The following is a 24,208-nucleotide window of genomic DNA, read 5'->3' as shown; positions in this document are numbered from 1 at the left end:
TAAATTATTTCATGCCTTTATTTTCTTTGCACTTAGATCAGCCCTACTTTTTTTGTTTTCCTGGCACCTAGCCACATTAGGACCTGCTCTTGAAGTGGGCAGCAAGGTGTTTGTATTCAAGAAGAGATGTTTGATGTAGAAGTTTCTTATTCTTCCATGACTCCTTAGCATAATTGCAGCCATCACAGACCGTGTTCAAACAGCTCTGCTCCAGGCACTGGTGTGCTGTCACCTTTCTCTGGATAGCTGGATTTATAATTAACTACTGTTTGCACAATTACAAATATTATAATTTAGGTGACAGCTCCCCTTGACAGGGCAAGGAAGGGGGCAGAATGTCATCAAAGGGATTAATCCTGGAATAGAGGAGTTGGTGGTTTTGACCGCCTGCTGTCAGCACTGAGCCCACTCTCCCGAGGCAGGCAGCGCACAGGCTTCCCCTGGAGTTTGTTCCAGGCGAGAGGGCGGTGAGCTCGCTGTGTTAGCTCAGCTCGCAGGTGCTCTGGAAACACCCTCATGTCCCGGCGGGGTTTGGGAGCCTCCTGCCCAGCCCTGGTTAATGAGTAGCTTGGACCTCCGTGTTGCCAGCGCGGGGCGGCTTGACGGTGTCACCGCGGCAGAGTGGGCAGGGTGCGCTGGGCTGGGGGCCCTGCGGCCACGCTCTGAGGGGTGGCAGTGGGGCCCAGCACAGCCAGGCTTCTCTTCCAAGCTCAGTTTTAAAGCCTCTTTTGGAGGTTTGCATGGCTGAAAACCAGAGGAAAGTAGCCATTTGAAATACGCATTTTCGAATTTTTTAATCCTTTCTTTACTGCATTTGTAATGAGAGGTGTATTTTGATACTGAATTTCTTAGGTTTGATGACACTTGGTAGTAGTTGAACTTCTAAATTTAGGAAAAAGTGTTACAGCCTCGTAAGGATTTAATTTTACTTCAGCTACATTGATATTCTGCTCTTCTTGCTTTCCAAGGGTTTGATTAATTGATCAAAACAGTTTGTTCTTTTTCTGAAGAAAATTACAGTATCATTCCTCTGATTCCACCTACACAAGTAAGAATAAACATTTCTTTCTTACAAGCTTAGTGCACTATGGTACTTGTTTAATTTTTTACATCTTTGTCAGTGTTGCCAGTTTCTTTCCCCCATGGTTTAATATTGGTCATTGAGCAAAACGTTCTTGGAGATAGGAAGGTGACAGTTTGCTAAACTGTTGCATACTGGAAGCTTGCGGTAGAAGAAAGTAATTAGTACAGTCTATGATGATGATTGTAATAATACCACCAGAAAGAGTTGTCACGCTTGTTCTTCTGAGGTTTTCATTTCCCTCTCCTTCTGGAGATATTAATAAGGTAGAGCTGAAGAGTTGGTCTTGAGGCATTAAAAGTGAATGATGGCAAAATATTTTATACTGTACCTTTATCTGTAAAACAAAATGTTAAGAACTGTGTGTAAGTGTAGTAGTGCATGTCTGGCACAGAAGTTAATGTGTGTATGTGGTCACTGTTAGTTGTCTGTACATGAATGATTGGGTCATGTTGGAGAAAAAGGTGACGAATTCAGTAGTAAGAGAATGCCAGATAGCTGAATGAGATGCATCTGTCTCCTCCCCGAGTTGTGCAGATAGCATTTCTTGAGACTGGCTGGGAGACAAAAAAGGTGCTGTCAAGGAAGCACTTCAGACTCAGCATGTAATCATACTACCTAACATTTAGGAAGAGGAAGTCACACAAGATACTGAAACTTCAATGGACATTTAAAACCAAACAAGCATGACCTCCCCAAAAAAACCCAAGCAAGAAAAAATGCCCCAAACACATATTTTATTTCACAATAATCTATGGTTTAACCCCTCTCCTTTTTTTTTTTTTTTTTTTTTTTTTTTCTTTTTCTTTTTCTTTTTAGTGGTGGTAGTAGGAATTTGTACAAATCCTAAATACATTTTTTTTTCTTTTTTGCCTGGCACTGATCTAGTTCTTCAGGAGCAAACTTCATTAGTTTTTTTAAAGATGCTAAGTAATTCCCCTTCAGTATCTTATCTAATTTCTTCTTTCAGTCTCTGTTTGGTTGTCATACCTGTGTTACCATTTGCTTTGTTCCATCCCATTATGCTTTTATTCATCCAGTACTTTTTTTTATGTCTCGTCTTCTGCTTATTCTACTTGAAACCCCCTATATTCTTCAGAGCCTGCACTAGTTCCTGATTCAATTAGTCTTATCACTTCTGATTTATTTTTACCTTTGAACATATCTGATATAATGCTTTTGGAATTTATGGAAAGGGGAGCTCTTTCTTCATTAATGTGATAAGAAATAAACCAGGAGGCATTCCCTTTTTCATTTTTCCTCAAGGTTTTCAAGTGTTTCCCAGCCAGAGCTCTGCTATGAAGTTCTCTTAAACCAAACATGCTGCTGTGATTCACTTTGGCTGCTTTGTGTTTTCTGGCTCAGGGTAGGAAGCCAGCTTGTCATTGCATTCAGTCCCCATCAGAACTGTCCTACCAATTATTCTTTCTATTCTTGCAAATTGCCTTTACTTGGAAGAATTTCTATTCTTGTTGTATTGCTTCAAGAAGGGGACTCTATGTTGCTGCATGAATTTAACCCGGTTGAAGGTTACATACCTTGCAAGTTTTGGCTAGATTTAGCAGTTAATTTTCAGTGCATGCTGAAGCTGAATCCCCACCCCATTTTCGCAAGGTACAAACTTGCTTGGTTGAAATACTGGGTTTTATTAATAGTAGGAAAGTGTATGTGGTGTAGGTCAGAATTTGTACTTTGATTCCATAGATCAGGCAGCAGTTGAGGGCATTCAGCATGTGTAAATATTGATGTGACATTCAGAAAGCTCTCGTGGGCAAGCAGACCACTTACTTGGTCATAACAAGGTACATTTTGCACTAGGAAAGCAATTAAGATTAAATAAACTAAGCAGAGTATTTTTATTTAGGTGTAATTTAGGGTAGGCAATCTGGAATAGGGGTCATTACCTTTGTTACTGATTACAGCATCAGCTTAAATATTAGAGATCTATGTAAAGGTTTAGCTAATAGCTTTCAAAATCAAGTTGTTAATCTATTTTATTCAGTTGCTAAGGTAAAATAAGCTTGATGACATCGAAGAACCCATTTCAAATTAATTTCTCCTTTAAGGCTCTCATAATGATCAGTTATTTCCAGGAAAAAAGGCTGGTTTGTCATCGATTTGCTGTACTGCTTGTTTTTGGTCAATTAACTAGTCTTAAGCAAAACTAGAAATACAGTACTTTGTTTTCAAGTAGTCCTTGTTTTGATGCTTTCCTTTAAAATGCACTTCTGGTGTACTGCTGGGTCATAAAAGAAACACGAAAGCAAAAAAAAACAGTAGTTGTGGACTTCTGTCCTGTTTTTCATTCCAGCTGTTCTGTGATCATAGCTCTAATGATGAGCTATGATCATTGAATGATGAGATGCTTCAGTCAACCCCCTCTACCTCTCCCAGCCCTTCTACATTAGGTTTTGAGGAATTTGCCTGTGGGGAGGCATTGCCCATTACCTCTTGCAAAAGTGCTGAGCAGAGAGGAAACTGAAGGAGATACCAGATCTCAGCACTATAAGCAGAGCTCTCCCTTTTTCACTCCCATTTCAGTATAAACCAGCAATACTGGCCTAGTGCCTGCATTCCTCTGTAATCAGTTGCCACAGCATGCTAAGATTGCTTTGTGGGAAGTACATAAATATTCTACCTGCCAGCCAGGAATACAACAGCTGAAATAGAAAGGCTTGGGGAATGTCAGATCTATTTGGCAAAATTTGGTGTGCTTATTTGAAAATACTTGGCATTGTCTTGTGCACTGAATGATTTGAAACTTAAAAACCAAACTTGCCTCTGAATTGTAAACTCTGAAAAATAGCAGCAGTTGATACATAGGGATGCTTTCTCAAAAATGAGATAGTTTAATTCTGTAAATTATGAGATCTTGGCTGTGCATGAGAGTTTTAACAACCTTGTAAATACAAGGTTGAAAGAGACTTGCATTACTTCAGATCACAACAGGAGGCTTTTTGATGAAAGTCCATTTGCTGGATTGCTGTGTTAAAAATTAGTAAAATGACCTAAATAGGCTTGAATTATTTGTGCAAGTGCTATATGTCAGTAGGACAGTTGGAGAAGAAATAACAAAATGCCAGAAAACCTAAAACAACCGCCCTGCCCTGTTTTCCAACAAAACCAAAGTAGTACTTCACTCAAGAGCAAGCAGTTCTTTACCAGACTCCTTTACAAAATCTCGCTCTAATCCATTCCATTTTAGTCCCCCAAACTCCAGTTTGGTTTGCATGGCTCATGCTCACTCTTCTTTGGTGGCCTCATGGCAGAAGGTTTAGCAGGTATTTGTCCAAAAGCTGGCCCAGTATACTCACCCCAGCCTGTGATGGTGGAGGAATGCTCTGCCTTCCCTGGTCTAGGGAGGTATCTGTGCTGCCAGGGACATGGCCATCCAGCCTGAGCTTAGCACCAAAGCTGTCTTGAATCCTTACTGGGAGGTCGATTTTTGATTCTTTGGGAGCTTAATTAATGTGTTGAAAGGGAGAAAATGACCAAGAGGTAGCTGCCACTGGGTTTGTAGTGGAGGGAAGATGCAGGAGCATCTATTTGAGGTGTGTGCTTTTTGGACTGGTCTCCTTCTGGTGTGGTGCACCATGGTCACAGGGTGTGTGTTAATCTTGTAGGGTGGTGAAAAAATTGCCTAACAGGGATGTGAAGATGTAAATGTTTAGATTTTGCTGATTTATGCACTTAAAATACTGATGGAAAACCAGAAAGCATAAATTGTTTGCAAGCTAGAACTTCAGTATGTTTACTCTATTTTTTGTCTTCACTCTGTGGAGGAAGTACTTTCTTCTTTTAAAGTGAGGACATCCAAGCACATGCAGGAATTGGAAAAATGAAAAATGTCTGTCCAGTTTGGGTGGCAGTGTTGGTTTTTTTTTTTTTTTTTTGTTTGTTTGTTTGTTTGCCTATTCTCTGCGCAGAAGGAGGAGGAGGACTTGTGCAAAAGCTACAGAGCTGCTGTCAGTGCAACTGCGGGTCATGGAGAACAGTTTGATCTTATTAATAACAAATTCTTGTGATACTAGATGTTTTGAAGTCTGTGGAACAAACTGAAAAGGAAGAAGAGGTGTGCTTTGGTAAGCTTAAAATAAAAATATTTCTGTTAGTCATAAGTGGGGGAAGAAGATGAGATGAGGAGAGGAAAGAATGGCAGTAAGCTGTTAATCTCTGGCAATTGTTTATAAAATGCAGGTGTTCCTAGACTGGCTTTCCACAGTGTGTGTTTGCTTTTTCTTCTTGACTTACAAATCATCATATAAATGGGTTGAGTTGGGAGGGGCCTTAAAGATCACCTAGTTCCAGACCCCCTACCATGAGCAGGAATACCTTCCACTAGACCAGGTTGCTCAAAGCGCTGTGCTGCCTGGCCTTGAACACTTCCAGGGGTGGGGCATCCGCAGCTTCCGCAACCAATTCTAGTACTTCACCATCCTCATAGTGAAGATTTTCTGCCTAATATCTAAGCAAAATTTCTCCTCTTTTAAGTCATTACCCTTTTTTCTATCACTGCATTCCCATGTAAGAATCTGTAAATTTTCTGGAGGTGTTCTTCTCCCTTAATCCCCTCACAGGGCAAATAAACTTCTTCCATGAACATCTTCAGTTTTATTAATCTGAATATGTAAAAATAAGAAGTTATGGTCAATGTATCAAGAGGTGTTTTAATTTTATCACATTCAGGTTTTGATTCTGAGATGCAAGACTTCTGCAGCACATTTTCAATTATTTTCTGGAGATCATGAGGTAGAACTTTGTGTAATTTCTTCAATTAGTTTTGCGAGACTTGAGGATCTCCTGAACTTGTCAGTTTGAACAGTCTAAATGGAACATCAATTGCATTATAGAATTATAGTCTCTAAAAGAAATACTTTTTTCTGCCCATACAGCCTGAAGTTCCCTTCATAACATAAATTTCAATTTTCAGATTGCCATTGCATCTTTCCTTTTTCTTTTAAAGGAAGAATTTCTGTGATTTGATTATTTTACCGTTTTATCTTTTTCAGTGTTATTCTGTGGTTACCTGCAGATTGCCAGTGTTGTGTTCCAAAGCCCTTTGGGGACCTTTTGAAGCCATAGGTTTTATAACAGAAGTCTTCTGTCATGCATAATGGAATATATTTCAAAAGCTAGTGGCAGAATGCGGATTACAAAATATATGAAACAGGAATGTATTGAAAACAATTCTGTGAAGTTTTAAGCTCTGAAATAAATATCTGGGTTCAGAAAGGTAATTCATAGTAATTCTGAAGAGGTTTTTTTTCATAAACACAATTCAAAAGATAGGTTTTCTTCTGAGACCTGAAATGTTTTCTTGCAAAAAGTATGGACTGGGTTTGTTTGTTGCCAGTGATGAGACTTTTTCTTCCCAAGCTTGAATGGTACACAGTCCTTTGTTGTGTTGAGAAGCAGATTGAGTATTGCCCACAGTGGAAAACACCAGATAAGAGTGGCAGGTCTTGATCCACTACTCAACTGTGCCCATGCATAAAGGAAACTTCAGTCATCTGTAATTTCAGGCTATTTCTCAATTTCAGGCTATTTCTCAACAATTCAGTGCTAAATTTTGTGAGGAATTTCTGTTTTCTTTAAAAGCTGAGGTAGCTTTTTGTGGCATTAGTACTCATTAATACTCTCACAGCCATGATTAAGGCGTTTTCTTTCCTTCTTTCCCCCTTGGCAACAAATGTCAGTCACCACTGCCAGCAGCATCTTTCTGAGCTGACAGATTTCAGGGCCGTTCAGTCCTTCTGTAGAAGAACAAGTTCTTAAGTGTATCCACAGTCCAGCTACCTACTCCTGCTTTTTCAAAGTTTTGAAAAGTATACTTTGGCAATTATTTCTGTTGTGATCCATGTTCAATTTGGAGAGGAGGAAAGCGACCGGTTCGCAAAATGTCAATAGTGCCAACATAAGAAATAGAATGTGAACATTTATATTCACAGCCTTGGGTTGAGTCTGTGCTCTGTTCTGTCTACAGTCCACTATTTTCTTGCTCCTTAAAACATAGCTTGAATTTCTTTTGCTTTGAAGAAGGAGGATGAAATGTGAGATACAGTGACATCAGTCGTGTTGAAAAGACTGAAATCTTTAATAACTGTAGCTTTGACATACAAAATGTACTGTGCTAATTGGAGGTCAAAGTTATAAAAGGTCTCTTACTTGTCTGGTTTATATATACAGGAAAAAAAATACTTAAAAAATGTATTTGAGGTATGAGGAGAGGATTGTTTCAGAAAGCTGGTGTTTGGGTTTTTTTTAAATGCCTGTTACTCATAAGAGGCATTATCTGCAATTTGTGATTTTCTCTTTTTTTTGGTAAGCCATCATCATGCTGCATTGGCAGATAAAATGTTTCAGTGTAGATCAGTAGTCTTTTACTCCACTCATAGGTGGAGGACAGCAGTTCAAAGTTGCTATCAGAAAAGAGCATGTGTCACATAGCAAACGTTATATGGGGACTTGAAGTTTTCTGACACTCTCAGCAACATTCTCAAAAGTGAAATATGTATATATTTGTTTATATTACCCTAAAGGAGGTAGAGATTTATATTAACCTGCAAGCATAGTGGATAGTGTGAGATTTATGTGAGTAATCCCTATTTTACTTTAAGGTGTTTTTAAAACCAGTAGAACTAGTGGTTTCTAGACTGTTTGATTAGTATCATACTATGGATATAATAAAAAAGTAGAATTTCCCTCTAAAACCATGTTTTGAAAATATGTTTTAATCCTTAGAGCTTTGGTTATTTTTCTACATCTCTTCCTGAATCGATCATGCAGTTAATTACAATTCTGCTTAAATATCACAGCTTTACTTGGCAGAAGGATTGATGTGATGGTTCTTGTTTCATTATTTCGTGTTATGTGTCATACAAAAGTTTAATGACACCGTGTATTGCTAATGGAATTTAAGGTCTTTTTTGTATTTCAGTTTTGGTATGGTGATTAATTTGATAACTAAGATTTCAGAATATTTTAGTTGTTTGTCTTGATAAATTTCAGTGGTGAATGCTTACTTACTTGGCTTTGAAAATTTAAAGGCATAAATTATTTACTCTATATAAACTCATATATTTTTGGGAAATGTTGATAGCTGGGCACTGCAGTGCTCGGCTTTCACTTTGACTCAGTTTTCATTTCCACTCTTCAGTACTGTCAGTGTAAGACACTACCATGCTGGAGAAAGTGAACTTAGCTTTCATTCTGCAGTTTTTATTGCAGTATTTGTTTTGAATTCATGCAACATTTTTTGTTACCTCCCAAAGGCATTATTTGGAAATAAAGTAGCCATAGCCCTTGCATTTTTTGGTGAGATGATTTTCTTTTGTTCTCTGATCCACTTAAAGCTGAGGCAGGCAATAGAGGAAGCCATAGAGTTCCTGAGCGCTTTGATTGGCAGGGTGCAGGAAGTGAAGCAGCATGCTGTTTGCTGCCCTCAACACCCTGGCTGAAGGGGTTATTTTATAAATGTTTTTTTAAAAATAAACATCATAAGGATCTCTGACATGAGCACTAAAACTGAAAAAAATGTGCAAGCATTATAAGTGTGTCTTGTATTTCTGTATTTCACAGTATTTTAGCTGTGTAGGGATCAGGTCTCTTGCTTTTTCTTCCCACTAGTTTTTCTGTTCTCACTCATTCTTGCATGCAGTAGATACTGTCTGTGTACTGTGGTAATCCTGTGTCTCAGGTCTAGCAATAATGCTTCATTCTCTTTGAAATTACACATTTGATCCTACAATGCCTTACCTGCATGGTTTTATTGTATGTATGTAAAAATAAAAAATTTGTGAAGTTGGCATGACCAGATTTATACCTTTGAAGTTTGAGGAGTTATTCATACAATCTTTTTTGATCCTTTGCAAATGTGACCAAAATATTTACCTCAGAAACTGGAATAAAGGATGTTAAAAACAGGATCTAAACAACACTGAAATAGATGGCCAGTATTGTTTTTCCACCAATAAGCTCTTCTAGAATTTAGTTACCTTTAGGTTATCTGATTTCAAGATTAAGTTTTCAGATAAGCAGTCTTTGCTGCTGAACATGTTGCTGAAAGGCTGGGATAATCCTTCTAACCCCCAGTCCCCCATGTAAAGGCTAGTACTATGTAAAGAGTATGGTTATTTTGGCTAAATAATCTCTATTACCCTGTGATGGCAGCCTGTTCTGCTTCTTCAGTCTTAACAGCAAGAACTGTTGGGATGCCTGAAGTTGTTTTAAGGCTCTTTTTGTAAAAATCTTTCTGGTAAATCTTTGCAGGTAAAGCACACCTTTACCTGCAAAGCTCTCAGAAAAGTTGATATGGAATCTTTGTCTCTAAAACTCATCTTGGAATGAATATGTATATATGTATAATATATATATATGTATAATATGTATATATGTAATATATATATTTATTCATATGTATTTTTATATATATTCATTCATATGTATTTATATATGTATTCATATGTATATATATACATTCATATATATTTTATATATATATTCATTCATATGTATTTATATATTTATATATATATAACAAACGTTTGATTTGAATATTTCCTCTTTTTAAGGATAATTTGGTCACTTAGTGTTTTTACTCTGCCACTGTAAGATGATCCCCAACAGAAATGCTGTCCCCTGTGCAGCTGCATGAGTGTTGTGTAGGTGCCAGGCAGCAGAACTGAAATAAGGATGGGTGACTTACTGTGGTGCGTGGCTTTTCTGCACCGGATACTGCAGCTGCTCACACTGCTTGCATTACCTTCAGTATGATACTGGTTTAGCGGGATCTCAGCGACGTGTCAGTCAGGGCACAGTAAAATGCTAGAACTAAAAGGCATATTTCCTCTCCCATCCATCTCTTAGGTTCTGTTTTTGACTTTCATGTGTGGTCTTGCTGGATCTAGAGTTTTAAGTAGCTGGATTTCCCATGAAAACACTGCAATATGGATTTACCAGGGCTGTGTTAAAAGCTAAAGGAATTGCAGGGAAGGCTTGCAAATCACTTAATTACTCAATTTTATGCACTAATTAAGCATCTAGCATCTTATAGTTATTTATTCACCTGCATATGTTAGATTCTCTTCTAAGAGGCAGTGACTGCTGTAGATAGGTAGGTACCTGATTTCTAGACATAGGAACGAATCCAGTTTATTTACTTACTGGCTTTTGAAAGTGAAATAAAAAGCTGGATTCCAATTCTGTGCTGGTTAGAAGAGGAAGGAGTATTCACAGTTACTTGTGGTCTGGTTTTTGTTTTTAGAATATTTTAGAATGTTTTTCTTCCTTGTACCTACCTTCATTGAAACTAAAATGCTTTGAAGTACATTCTAAATAAACAAATAGAGGTGTTGCACTGTATGTGGTCTACCCTGAAGGCTTATTTGTGGGTGAACTCCAGCATTAAGGGCTATTAAATGAAGAAGACGTATCATTATATTTTACTGTGGAAGGATGTTTTCTCTTTGCTCTGTTCTGTTCTGGGTCTGGTAAATTGTGGGCTGGCATATGGCAATATGCGTTATGCCTGTTTGAGGTTTAACTTCAAAATGCTTGTTTTTTGCTTATATGGACTAATTTTCTGTGAAGAATCTGCCTATAGGTTTTTTGTTTTTTTTCTTGAAAACATAAGATGATAACTAGAATGATTTAAGCCTTATTAGTGCTATTTTTGATGACATTCTTAGAATGCTTTGCTAGACCGATTGGTTACTTATACTGCAGAAAAATAATTTTGCTGTGCTTGAAAATATCAGGTGTCAGCCACTGGAAACAAATCTAAGAAAGCCAAATCTTTAGTTTTATTAATGTTGATTTAAACCTTGGTATGAAGAGTCTCTATTATAATGATATTGCTGCCTTTCTTAAAGAGCAGTGGTTTGAAAACTTGCAGCTACTGCTTTGGAAGTTGTGGGTGTATCTACACACATGCACCGACTTTCAACATGATATTAACCTTTATTCCTGTTGTAAGGAAAGCTATGCTGCAACAAGTCTTTTCTTTGTATCTCAGTTTGGAGGTATTTTTATAGTATAAGCTGTAAGGCTTAATCATTTAAGGCTTTCATGCTTGTTCTTTATTTATGGTTTAATGGCTTTGGATTTTTTTTTTTTTTTGATTTTTTTTTTTTTTAATTTTTTTTTTTAAATTTTTTTCCAAGTGATGTGAAGTTTCATCAGGTTGCTTCTGGCTTCCACACTTACTTTCTATATAACTTAGATGAACACATCAGGAAAATTTTGTGAGGAAATAACTAAAAATAAGGAGAAAATGGTGACTGGCACTTACTGCTCAAAATGAAGATTGTCTTTGGTTGTTGCTTTAGTAATGCCTGGTAATTTACATTGTGGTCAATACCTCTTGGGATTTTCCAGCGAAATAGAAGAGTTGAATTTCTTATTAATAGGGAGGTATCTAGTTTCTCATAGGGAATGTAGAAAAGAGGAAGCATTTAATCTGCAGAAGGTGAAAGCAGAACCTATTTTTCATACGTAGTGAGTTACGCCTAATTCTTCTATTTGGAAAATCTGCCTGAATAATTTAGTCGTCACTAAGATGCGCTGGTGATAGATACGGCTTTGAGGTGTGTAAATAATTCTTAACTACATGGGTTGATGCATGCAGAAGAGCATTTGTATCAGTTGTCTTAGGGATATACATTGTTACAAACACTCCTTAACTTTCTTATAGCTCTTTCCTTTCCCATGTAATTTATCTTGTATCTTTTAAGTAAAGGAACAGATAAACATAAAATGTAACTGTTATTGAAAGGATACACAAGACTACGCCATGTCTTTATTATGACTGTTTTCCCCTTCCTCGTCAAGGTGGTCACTCAGACCATATGAGTGGGTTGGAAGTACTATTTTTTTGTAAATGACATTCCCACAGATTCTGTAATATATGTGATTTTTGAGAGGCAAACATTTTCAGTCAAGACTGAGAAGACTTATCACCATGGCCTTCTCCTAGAAAAGACATGAGTGCACCCATTTACAGGAGTAAATTATCCCTATTTGCCCAAAGAAATGGGTATCAAATAAATGATTTATTAAAAAAAAAAAAACCAAAAACAAACAACAAAAAAAACCAACCCTCAAACAATCACATTAACAGTTATACACAGTGTGATTATATTTGGAAGGTCCTCGAGTGTATACTCAGCAAATCTGCCCTTGATTTAGTTACCTGGTAAAAAAGAAGTTAATGGTAGTTATACTGATAATGGAGTCTTAAGTTTTTTTAACAACTATTTCCAAGCAGCTGGAAAGAAATCAAATGCTGGCATGGGAAAAAAAAGTATTTTTAAAAGTCAGTCTTCAATACAAAAGATGAGGAAAACATGTTATTTTTGTTCTGCTTGACTGCAGTGTTACTGTAGGAGAAGGCATGCATAACCAAATTTGTCCATAAAAGTGTTTAATGTACTTGGAAAACATTAACTTCTTTTCATGGCTGTACTTGTATTGTTTCCCCTGTAAGCCTACTGCATGATTTCATTGTGGGATAGAATTCCACATGTTTGTTTTATACTTTATAACTGTGAAAATAACTGTGTTTTGGGGTGGTTTTGTTTGTTTAATTAAAATATACCTCCAAACTTCCTGGATTTTTTTTAGGCAACAAGCTTATTTTAGGGAAAAGGGAAAAAAATATTAAAGTATTTACTTGTTGATAATGGTAAATTTTCTTACAGGTTTTTTAAAATTCACTTTAATTTCTGAATCAGCCTCCTTCCTGAGGCTACAAACAGGAACTGACATTTGCATGTAATGGCTGGTTCTGGTTGCTGAGGGCTGGAGGGTGATTGCTAGGGCTTAAGAGCCCTAGTCTTAGAAGTGTAAGGCTTCTGGTTGTGCTGGGGATCTCAGTGGCACCTCTGCTTTCCCCAAAAGCAGTTGCCACTGCAGGTTCCTTCATGTGCTTCTACATGTTGCACTGGGGTCCATAAGCCATTCCAATAACCTGGCCCTATTTAAAATGCAGGTTTAAACACAGCTCGCTTATGGATGAAAAGTCATGGAGCAGATGCCAACAACTCAGCTGCTCACCTGTCTCCTGTTCTCCTTCTCTTGCCCTTTAGGCTAGGGATTCACTGATTTTTTCCCTTGCGCACTTGCTGAGCATGTGGCACGCTGAGGTGGGACATGCAAAGTGGTGCGGGCAGGTTCCTGCGGTGTGACACCTGTAACAGAGCTCCCTGAGGAGCTCACTTTGCACAGTGGTGCTCAAGGCCATGAACGTGGGAAATAGAAGGCGTGGCTTTCTCTGCTGGGGACTCCAGCTGGAGGCAATTTCCTAGGGCTTGATTAGTCCCCTCTGAGCTCCCATTGACTGATGGCTGTGGTGTCCAAACACTCAGCCATTTGTCCCTGTCTTGGCACAGTTCCTGTGGTCAGCTGGCTGTGTCAAGGACAGCCTCAGCTGGGGCTCTTTGGATGCCGTAAACACAAACTATGAACTCTGTGTTCCTGGTGTGATTTTACATAATATGGTAAAAATAAAGAAATTTTCAATTGTGAACCCAATGCAAACTGGTCAAACACTAGCAGGTTTGAATTTCTCATGATGAATTTCCAACTTACTGGGCATATAACCCAGCATCCAGCAGATCACCTGAAAGTGTTAAACCAAAGGTAACTGAAAAACTAGCACAAGACTATAAATTTCAAACTAAGCACCTCTCATTTGATAGTGAACTACAGTATGTAAATATGTGTTACTGTTGGTTCTTGGATAGCTTAGGTTATCCAGGAGACAGGCGCTGGGCTTCCTACAGAGGGACCATGATATGAAATAGACCTGTAATTACTTGTGCTGCTATGCACAGTCACTAAAATAAAAGTAATCAATTTGGTTTATTCAGGTAAATTTTTTTCAGGTATAAGAGTTTTCTTGTTTTGCTGGTATTTTTTTCTTGTTTTTTCTGGATAGCAGGCACATATGTATATAAATGTTATTGATGCTATTTTATAGGCTTCTGCATTTGAGGTTCAAACAAGTGAGTAGCAAGATCTGGCTATATTGTAACACTTGAAAAAATAATGTTCTGCTAGAGAGCAATTAGGGTTAGGTATCAAAATGTCTGAAGGGTTTCCAGGTGTAGCTCAACCTGCAGCATGTTCTGCGCTAGGGCTTCAGGGGCTGAGCACTGTTTGTTCCTTTTCTCTGGGTAGATCAAGAGCAGAGTTCTGGAGACCCCTGTGATTGTTGCTCTCTGCTGAAGCCTGACAAAGTTTGAATACAATTAAGGCATAGAGAAAGAGAATGGTAGAAGTGTAAGATAGGTTGGGACTTAGAAGTAAAAGGGTCAAATAGCCTTGTTTCCCAGGAATGCAGAAATCTGTGCGCTGAGACTGTTAGGCATTGCAATGCAAACTGAGCCTTGAAGCTTTGAATCTGGCTACCAAAACATTCTCTCTCATCTAGTGGCTGGCCCACAGTGGAGGATAACCTTCCACTTACCCATCAGTGGACTAGAGGGTAGAGAGATATTTCTGCAAATGAGAACGGATTTTTTTGCCTGAGCTGAGGTGGAGAGTGTAGAAAAGACTTTGTAGTATAATTCATGTAGTCACTTGACTTTTTGGTGAAAGATGAACACAGTGCTGAATAAATAGTTTAAAACTAAGCTGCTAGAAAATTGAAGATTGAAGGCTTCCTCTACAATCATAGCTTGCTGTCAACTTTTTGTATACTCTTGATAATTAGATAACTGTATGTTTTATTTAACAGTAACCATTCCTGAATTAGCCCATTTTCTGGATATTAAAAAAAAAATAAAAATACTATAATTAACTGCAGACTGTATATCAAGAAAAATTGCAGAACAGTAGGGAGTGTTTGGTGTTTTTTATGGAAATATTGTTTATAATTCTCCTAAAGATTACCTCTTCCTTTTTGTCTTCTCCTTTAAAAACAAAACAAAAGAAAAGAGCCAGAGAAAACCAACAGCTAAAGCCTCCAAATCACACCTTTTCTGAGGAAAAAAAAAAAAAGCATTCTGGCTAAAAAATTAGTCGTGATAGCTTACAGTTTTGATTTTAGAGAATATACAATGGTGAACTATCAATTGGCTGACAAACACCCCGTGAGAGTATTGTTGGAAGTGTTGAATGCTAATGTGTGTCTGACTTCTGAGCTGTCTGTGAGAATGCAATTGTTTTAGCTATAGTTTACACGTAGTTGAATTGTTTAATGCTATAATTGTTTTAGCTATAGTTTACACGTAGTTGAATGAAGACGGACCACTGGCTGCTTTGCAGCCCCAAAAAGCCCACTTTATACAATTTTACATCTCATGGCTCTTTGTGCTTTTCATGTATCCCTTTCAAAGAGATGTGTAGTAGATGCAATGCTTTGGTATTGTGATTTTTTTTTTTTCCCTAAATTGTTCCATTTCTGTAGCTGTGTAAAAGAAAAGCCAGCCTGTGTTTTAAGGCAGATACGCAAAAAAGGGGAGATGGCAAAATAGTACTCATATAGTTGCCATCTAGCTTGGCCAGCAGTCTATGCAACACTCATATTATGCAAGTCCCTTTGTAGCTGTTCCCTTATAAGTGAGGTATGGTTTGGTAATTGGTATGGTAATTAACCTGGAAAACTATCCTCTGCTTTGCTTGCCAACTGGCTTTAAATGCTGTGATGTTAATTGGTAAACTGATACAGTGAAGAGAGCCTTGAAATGTTTACAGGCTTGTCTGAATTTAATTCACCTCTTATTTCAATGAATGCCTTTTTCTGTTTCATGGGATGTTCTTTTGATTTAATTTGTAAATACTGGTTTTCAGAGTTTTGGTTTTGAGGAAGGAGTTTTTTAAAAAAAGAAAAAAGCCTAAGCAACAAAATAACTTTTATCTTGTGGCATGTTCTTCTTTGATATGAATTTCTGGCTTCATGAATTTATGTATGATAGACTGTAAAATATTGACATGTTTTAAGGTTAGTTCTGCTTGCCTTACATATGGTGTTTGCGTATATATTCCTGAATTTGTGTTACTTGATAAAACCTGATTTCCATTAACTCAAGACTGTTTTGTCATTTGAGAGTAAACTGAATTATTGTAGTGAAATTTGTATTGTAAATGCAGAAATATGTAGGAAATGTGAAAGGGGGTAAGGGGTTTCCTAGTTTCAGATGATAAAAACTTGTCTTGACATTGTTTTCCTACTTTATAGTAGGTGTTTGGGGTTTTTTACTGACTTAAACTAAGGCAGTGGCTCATGCCTAACCTTGCATGGCATTTACCATTGCAATGCATAATATGTATTTATTAGAGGGATTACCTGTGATTCTCTTGATAATGTTCACGTTTACAACATGAGAGCCCCTCTATATTTATGCATTTACGTTCTGGTTTACAACAGGCTAATTTTACACCTTATTCTTTTCCTATAAGAAGCATTTGTTAACTTGGGGTATAATGCGATCTTGTTGATGTTGTGAGTTACTCTGAAAAACAAACATAGAGAATTATAAAAACTGTAATTAAACATAATTTTTGTTTTATAGGTTATTCAGCAATAGTTATGAACTCCCGTTTACGAGCCTTAGGTGGGAGGATAAATAACATACGAGCATCAGAGCTACCAAAAGAGAAAACCCGATCAGAAATAACCTGTAACGTCCACTTTTTGGATGGCTCAGTACAAAGCTTCAAAGTCAACGTAAGTTTGGAAAACTACTTTCTTTTTAAATACATAGAAATTTGTTTGAAAGCTGCAGATGAAATATGGGACCCTGAGGCATTGTATCTCCAGAAGATGTTGAAGATGTAGCTTTGCTGTAACAAATTGCAGAATTACTGCTTATGAAGTGGGTTTTAAAAGTGCTGTTTTAATTTACTTTCAAGCCAATGGACTTCAGGGTCATAAAATTGTGGCATGCAGATTGTATCTGGAAAAAGGTCTTCTATATGATATAGTAACCACAAAGAAACAAATCTGATGATTATTATCAACTATGAATAAGTAATTCATATTTAAAGGGAACTCCCGAACTGGGATGTGTTCCTCCTTCAAAGGACTGGTAAAAAGGGTTCCTCCTGAAAGAAGGAGGCCTTATAAATTCCTGTGGTGATGTCAATACATATTTACAGAAATGCAAAGATGATGTAAACAGTGAAGACACTGTGGCTCAGTAGGACTGTTCTGTTCAGTCTTTTGTACTTCAGTACAGTCTCTTTATTTGAGTGTGGGGAAGGAAACCGGATTAATGGAGGTTTATACTCTGTATTTTTAGTGCATTTTATTCTGCACGGTTTATAGCCTTTAGTACTGATTTGAAATATCTGTTCATTTTTAAATGAAAACAAGGGAAACAACTTCGTTTCTCAATCAACTTTCAATAGAATTATCTGACCATGAAGAAAAACTGTGAATAAATTTAAGTAAATTTGGTGTAAGATTTGTGTGTATTTCTTTATATGATACTTGTTTTATCCAATTTACCTTGTTTGAGAAGAAGCATTTTGCTGAGGAAGCTGTATTGTTTAGATATCTTAGATTACGTGGTACTTTCTAATAGGATATTTAAAACTGCACACTAAAGTTGTATTTTCCCAAGAAAATCTTTGCTGTGACAGTGGTCAAGCAGTGGGTTACCCAGAGAAGTAACAGCCATCCCGTCCTTGAAAGTGTTCAAGGCCAGGCAGGATGGGGCTTTGAGGAACTTGGAGTAGTGGAAGGTGTCTCTGGCCATGGTAGGGGAGTTGGAACCAGATGATCTTTAAGGTTCCTTCCAACCAAAACCAATCTACGATTATTCAAAATTCTGAGCCCAACTGATATCTCTCCCTACCTTCAGCATATCCCTAGGGTACCACTGCTAGTTACTTCCTTCATCCAGGATTTGTAAGGGCCTCCTTTACTGCAGCTGTGATGCTGAACCGCATAGGGGTGATGTAGAACTCATTATTGTTCTGCTTAAGAGGAGAAGGGAATGTGGCTTTCCCACTGTGTTATGGACTAAGAAAAGGAAGAGTTTTCACGGAAGATTTATGGTCTTTGTGTACTGAGCTGTCATGCTGGTAATGAGGGAGGCAGCACTTTTCTTAGAGGATGGCCCTTCCTTGGGTATCTAACCTTGATATCGGCCTAAGAATAGGCTTTGCTGCACTCTGGTAGTGTCATAAGGGCCATTTTTCGAAAGGGTTTGAAGCCAGCTGCAGAAAATTTGTATCCAAGTTCTGCTTACATTAGCAGAAAAATTTAGCTTTGTGAAGTTTTTGCCTGACTCTGTGTTTGTGTGTTATTTTAATTGCCGACATAATTCAGTTTTATGTCTGTGATCAAGAATAATTTGGGTCTGTGGTCATTCTGGAAATCGGCTGGGCATGTACTGAAGGACAATAAGTTGCTCTGAACAGATTTTCCCTGCTTGTGAAGTCTTTATTTGTTGCTTTAGAGAAACTGTTTCTCATATCAAGATGTTTTTCTCCACATTTAATTCATTTCTGGATGACATGTTAATTAACAGTTCCATATTTTAAAGAATCACATGGCATAATTTCCCAGAAGACAAATTAGCAGGAATGTATTAAATGATGTACTAGTACATTATTAAAATGAAGGTGCTTTCTGAAGTAACTAGACATAGATACAAGACACATGGATAAAAATACCTACTATGTCTTGTGGATATTGTAAATAAGTTTTCTAGGTTTTTTGCTTTCTCTGTTTTTACAATTATTGGTGAAATATGTTGAACTTTTCTCCTCTGTTAGAGTTTGGAGAATTGGACCTGAGCAGGATCACCTCTTCTGAAGCATAGAGTTCAGTGTTTTCTCTTTAAAAGAACTTCAGTATTACCAGTAGAAAATTAAGAATGGGAATTCTTAAGGGTTGTTTGTGGTCTAGTTATACCTGGTTCTGATCTGTGAAGACTCAAAGTTTGATGGATGTTACACTTTGAACTAACATTAGGCTAATATTCACATATACATAAGTATGCTTTATGTTCATTAACATATTTTTCATCAACAAATAGTAGAAAGTAAAAATGGAAAAGCAGAATACTTGAAGCTTGGCCTTTGTCCATTTAATAGCATAAGTGGAATTGGAGAGTTCTCCCAATCTAATGACAGTGGAATGGAAACAACTGAGCATTGCTTTATAATATAGCTGCTCTCTGAGCACAGAATTCTTGCTGCAAAAGGATTTCTTTCTTTCAAAGTCATAAGGAGATTATATAGTAAAATAACATTAAAGAAAAGAAATGTCATGGGTAAGAAACTCAAGATAAATTTAAACTATAAATTTAAACAAATGGATATTCCTATGTTTCTATTTCTGTTATCTTGTTGACAATATGCATATGCTCAAGACTACAAGATGTCAGGTGGGTTTAAATTCAATAGAAATAATTGATTGAATAGTCCAAACTTAAAACACTGAGAAGAACTTACATATTTTGGAATTTTGAGCTAGTACTAACATCTTTAAAATGGTGGTAGTACATTTATGGTATCTCAAAATACTGAATCTTTCAGAGAGCAGGGAGACTAGAGATAAAACTCTTTTTGGTCTCTGGGAACAAGATCTTTAGAGAGCCCACAGCACTGATTTTCATCAATATTTTTTTACCAAATGGCATGGCACTTTTGTAGTTATACCTATAGGTTTCTTTCTTCGTTATCATATGATACTTCAGATATTTGTTTTCGCAGTGGTTCTGTCTGTAGGAGGGTGAATAAAAACTAAGTATTGTAAAACTGGACAAAGGAAAAAGGAAGGTAGATTTTGCATATGGATATAACCAGAAAAACTTTCTCTCTGTTGAGAAACGTGAAGATAGCTGCATAATTTCCTCTCTGAAAAGTTGTTCTTATTAATCACTTGCCCCAAAGAATATTGGTATCCTGATCAGCTGTAAATAAAGACTTATTTGCAAGAGAGCAGTGCTGTTTTTTTCCTGGACTTGTTGCTTTGGCAGAGTAGCAAAGTGATTGGATATTTTGTTCAATGTTTTTATTTAAAAGTGTTATACTACAGTTTCGGTGAATATGAAATTTGGATTCATGGTATCACAGGGAGTTCATCAGCATAAGCTGTGGTATGTGCTGGTTTTAGGTCATTATTATCAAGAAAGTTCACATGGGAGTACAGACAGACACATTCCGCTACATTGCTTACAGTCCAAAGAGTATGTTAACTATGCGAGGCTGAAATCGCCTTTCTTGTTTCACTGTTATGTGTTTCAGTACTTTGATGGAACATGTCCAAAATCCAGGCAAAGAATAGAAGGTTCATGGAAGCTGAGAGGTGGAAATGTTATTGAGACAAAGACTTGACTGCATTTAGGGCTGAATGTTGCGCCTGACTTTAATTATATCCAGGCTTTCTTGAAGCCTCACAGTAAATTTTGAGTGTTTCAGTTTTATGGTAAGGTTAACTCACCTCGGTCCCTAATGTCACTTCTGTCATGTTTTAAGACTATAATGCATAGGCTTTTCACCTGGAGAAAATATTAGCTGTCATTCTCATATATACAGAATTTTCTCATATACCATGTTTGAGTATATTTAATAGGTATTTATTATATATATTACATTGTGTAGTAGTGCAAATTTGTCTGTAACTTTTGACTTAAACATAAGAATTTTCTGGTTTTGCTCTACTTTGACCCATTTACCAGGAATGACCACTTGGGAAGCATGTCTCTCCAGTAAACTGACTTTTGAGAAGGGATAAAACTGAGAGTGTCAGATAATTACTGAATTTCATTGTCTGAGTTAATGCTTTTGTCTTATTACTGTGATTTTTGATTTTAAACTAGTTGGCTATTGGTAATAGTTTTTTTCTTCTAGAAATAAAAGAATGAGGCTGTAATAATTCAAGAAGTTGTATGAATTAAAGCTCAAATTGTAAGGAATGTTTTTCCTTTCCTTCCACCTCAGTTAAGTTTCTTCTTCCAGTATTTGAGAAGGAATATGATTGTTAAAATGAACACCTACAGTTACAATCGGTATATTTTAAATAATGGACAGAGATACAAGTCTTAGAGGTTCTTTTTGATTGTGAGTGTGAGTTTTATAATTTTAAAACACTCATAGAAAAATGCAGTGATGCAGAATTTTTGTATGTCTGTCACCAAGTTTTCTTACTCAGTATTGTTTAGTATTGTTCAATAATACAAGATGGTTTAATGCTACTTTGTGTCCCTGCATGTTGAAAGAACTGCTGTATGAAGTTTCAGGCTGGCAACAAATATTTAATTTTATGTTGAGACAGGTCAGTGTACTCAACTGGAAAGCAGTAAGACAGTATGAAATTTGATGATGCCTTTGAGGACAGTGAGTAAGTGATCTGTCCTATTGCAGGCTTGTTAGTCTTAGCCCTTTGTGGGGCATGACTTCATAATAAATGCTGAAGGAAAGAATTAGTGGAGGGAAGATTTTTTCCAAAGTTAGAAGTGAAATGACTAACCTCATATATATGTTTGTTTTAAATCATTTTGTGAGGCAGAGGAAATGCAGTGGGTTAAAACTCTGTCCTTGGATAAATATTATGTATGACCTTTATACAGGAAAATACTGTGCTAAAGTGTATGGCATCTAGAAAAGTTAGGGGATGGGTCACGAGTTGGCTGAGGAGGTGGCTGATATTAGATATTAAATAGTGCAAGGACATTAAAGCGAGTTCTTGACTGTCAGATTTCATTAATATGTTGCTCTTGAAACTTTTTAAAAAAATCAAAAATATTAAGTTTGAGGCCTTGTTAACAACAAAAAGATACAGGAATAGAAGTTAGCAGGTTATCTTGAACAAGGAGCAATTGCAGTGAGGGAAATCAGTAGTGTAAACTAATAGCTTTTATGAGATGAGGTAATGTTTTTTTTAGCTCAGTTTTCAGTTGCAAACAATAGAGAACGGTGGCAGTTTGCAGACTGAGCTGCTCATGTCTGACTGTTCTGAAAAGGGTGAGTGCTTTCATGCATCAGGCAAGAATCTTCAGCCAGTGTCAAGGAAGTATTAACAGTGTTAGTCTTGGCATTGAGGCAGTCCTCCAGGGAATGTCACATGTGGATCCTGGCCACTTGGAGACAAAAGAGGGAAGTTCCACAGGCAGGCATAGAAGGTAAAACTAGGATGCTCTGCAGAAGACTGGACCTTAGGAAAGAACCTGCTCTGTTTATTCTAGATTAACAAAATCTTCCACACTTGAATAAGAGAATCAGGTGGGTAAATAAATTCCAGGAAGAGAAAACGACAGAGATAGCAGAAGAGCAAATTAACTGTGTATAAAATTACTGTGGAAATTAAAAGAAAGTGGTAGCACTGTGTTCAGGCTCATGCATCTTTTAGGACCAAAGGACACAGGCTGTCTGGTTGTGAATGAGTGTTACAGGCTAAATTAGAAAAGGATGACCTCAAGCAGCACATGACGGGCAGTGGGTATTGTGTCTGAAGTGAGACTGAATTTGCAAAAGCTTCGGTGGTGCTTAACTGGGAGGCTATCATTACCAGGAAGTGGGGGCAAAGCTTCTGCAGAGGACAGGGAGATATGCTTTACATTGCACTCTCCTCTTAAATTGTCACTTTGTACCACTTCCTTGTAGAAGTTAACAAAATACAGAATGTTCCGTGCATATTTACCTCTTTAGTCCAAGGAACTAACAATTTTACCTTAATTTTATGCAGCTCTTAGGGCAGTGAGTCTTGATCACCCCAGGTTCTAGGCAGTATTTGACATTAAGAAATAAAGAAGGGCTTTTTTCTCTTCACAGTTGTTTAACTTACTAGAAATTGAATTTGACTAATTTAAATTCCCTAAACGTTGTACGAACTTGTTGTGGCATGGCTATAATGTAATGGGTGTTAATTATGACTGCTTTAAGTATTAATTTTTGCCCTGTCCAACATAAGGTGTAATTGATTTGAAGACAGATTTAAATGGAGGTGAATAGTGTGTGATTATGAGGTGGTTGATGCAAAGCCTTTATTCTAACATTTCAGAATAGGGGTTGGTAGATGTCATGAAGGTGAATTAAATGGAAAGTTCTTTTCAGGTGGAAATATGCAAACTTCTTGAAAATGTTTCTTTTCAGTAAAAACTTCAAAATTCTTAAGGTTATCTTAAGAACTTGTGTCCTTACAGCAGTGCAGGCTAGTGAGGAAAATACATTATTTTTTAAATTTCACTGTAGAAAAACAGGAGCTTAATTAGCAGTGCCTTAAATATTTGACCTAATTGTTGATAGGGTTGAGGAGAACTTGATTCTAATGCCCAGAATTGCTGAGCAGTGTTCAGGTTGTTTTTGCCCTCCTATGACACAGGGATGTGAAAATAGGATGTGTTGTAAAGCACTTGACACATTGTAATATTTGAATTGTATTGGAATGGATATCAAAATTCAGAAGTGGTGATGTGACATGCTTAGCCTGTCTTACTTTACACCTTGGTCTCAAAACTATTAATTTACTAAGTAAATTGAAGATTGTGCAGCATGAGCTATGTGGTCGTTTTTAGGTAAATAGGCTGAAAAATTATTCAAATGTTTCTTAAAGCAATGCCAAAGTTAAGGAAATAAACATTTCCTTGAAAAACTAATCTAACTAAACTAGCCCCCTTATAATTGGGAATTTTTACGAGACTTGAACAATTTAAAATAACATTTTTTACTTAGCTTAGATTTTTTGACTGGGTGCTTGATCTAAGTACTGGGAAAAAACGTTGCTTTTAGAGGGCAAGAACTGGAACCACATAAAAGTAATGCTGCAAATTACTTTTTTCTGGGAAATATGGAGAGGCAGAAGAAAAGTAAATAGGTGTGTAGGTGGATGAGACTACTGCTGGCTGAACAGCTGGGTTTGGGTTTAGGAGACCCATGGGAACATTGCAAAGAGAGAACTGTGACTGCTGAGCAAGAATATCATAGTGGGGAGCTTGGAAGCAAGGGGACAGGGAAAGAATGAGATGGTTTAGCAATTCATATATGCTGTGGGAGAGGCAGGAATGGGATTGTGTGGGGACAAGGAGACAGAAGATGAAGGCATCTGAATTGGGATTAAAGACTGGAAGCATGGAAATTGAGAAAGGAATTAGGAGATAATCGAGATAAAGTAACTAGGAGCTGTTGTGAAGAAAGAAAACTAAAAGGAATAAGAAAGAAATGTTGAAATTCAAA

At 37.1% G+C, this 24,208-nt stretch overlaps 1 protein-coding gene across 5 annotated transcripts in view; it reads left to right on the top strand.

Annotated features, from left to right (window-relative positions):
• The window catches only part of PTPN3 (protein tyrosine phosphatase non-receptor type 3), a 167,334-nt gene that overhangs the window by 53,123 nt on the left and 90,003 nt on the right, over positions 1–24,208 (top strand). For all 5 annotated transcript variants that reach the window (XM_058832834.1, XM_058832835.1, XM_058832832.1 and 2 more), the window contains exon 2: positions 16,594–16,748. In XM_058832834.1, the coding sequence (XP_058688817.1) occupies positions 16,594–16,748 (155 nt within the window). The remainder of the gene's footprint in view (positions 1–16,593; positions 16,749–24,208) is intronic.

This window comes from Poecile atricapillus, chromosome 2, assembly GCF_030490865.1.
Source record: "Poecile atricapillus isolate bPoeAtr1 chromosome 2, bPoeAtr1.hap1, whole genome shotgun sequence".
Lineage (NCBI taxonomy): Eukaryota > Metazoa > Chordata > Aves > Passeriformes > Paridae > Poecile > Poecile atricapillus.
The sequence above is the reverse complement of the archived record's forward strand: the minus strand, read 5'-3'. Positions and strand labels throughout refer to the sequence as shown.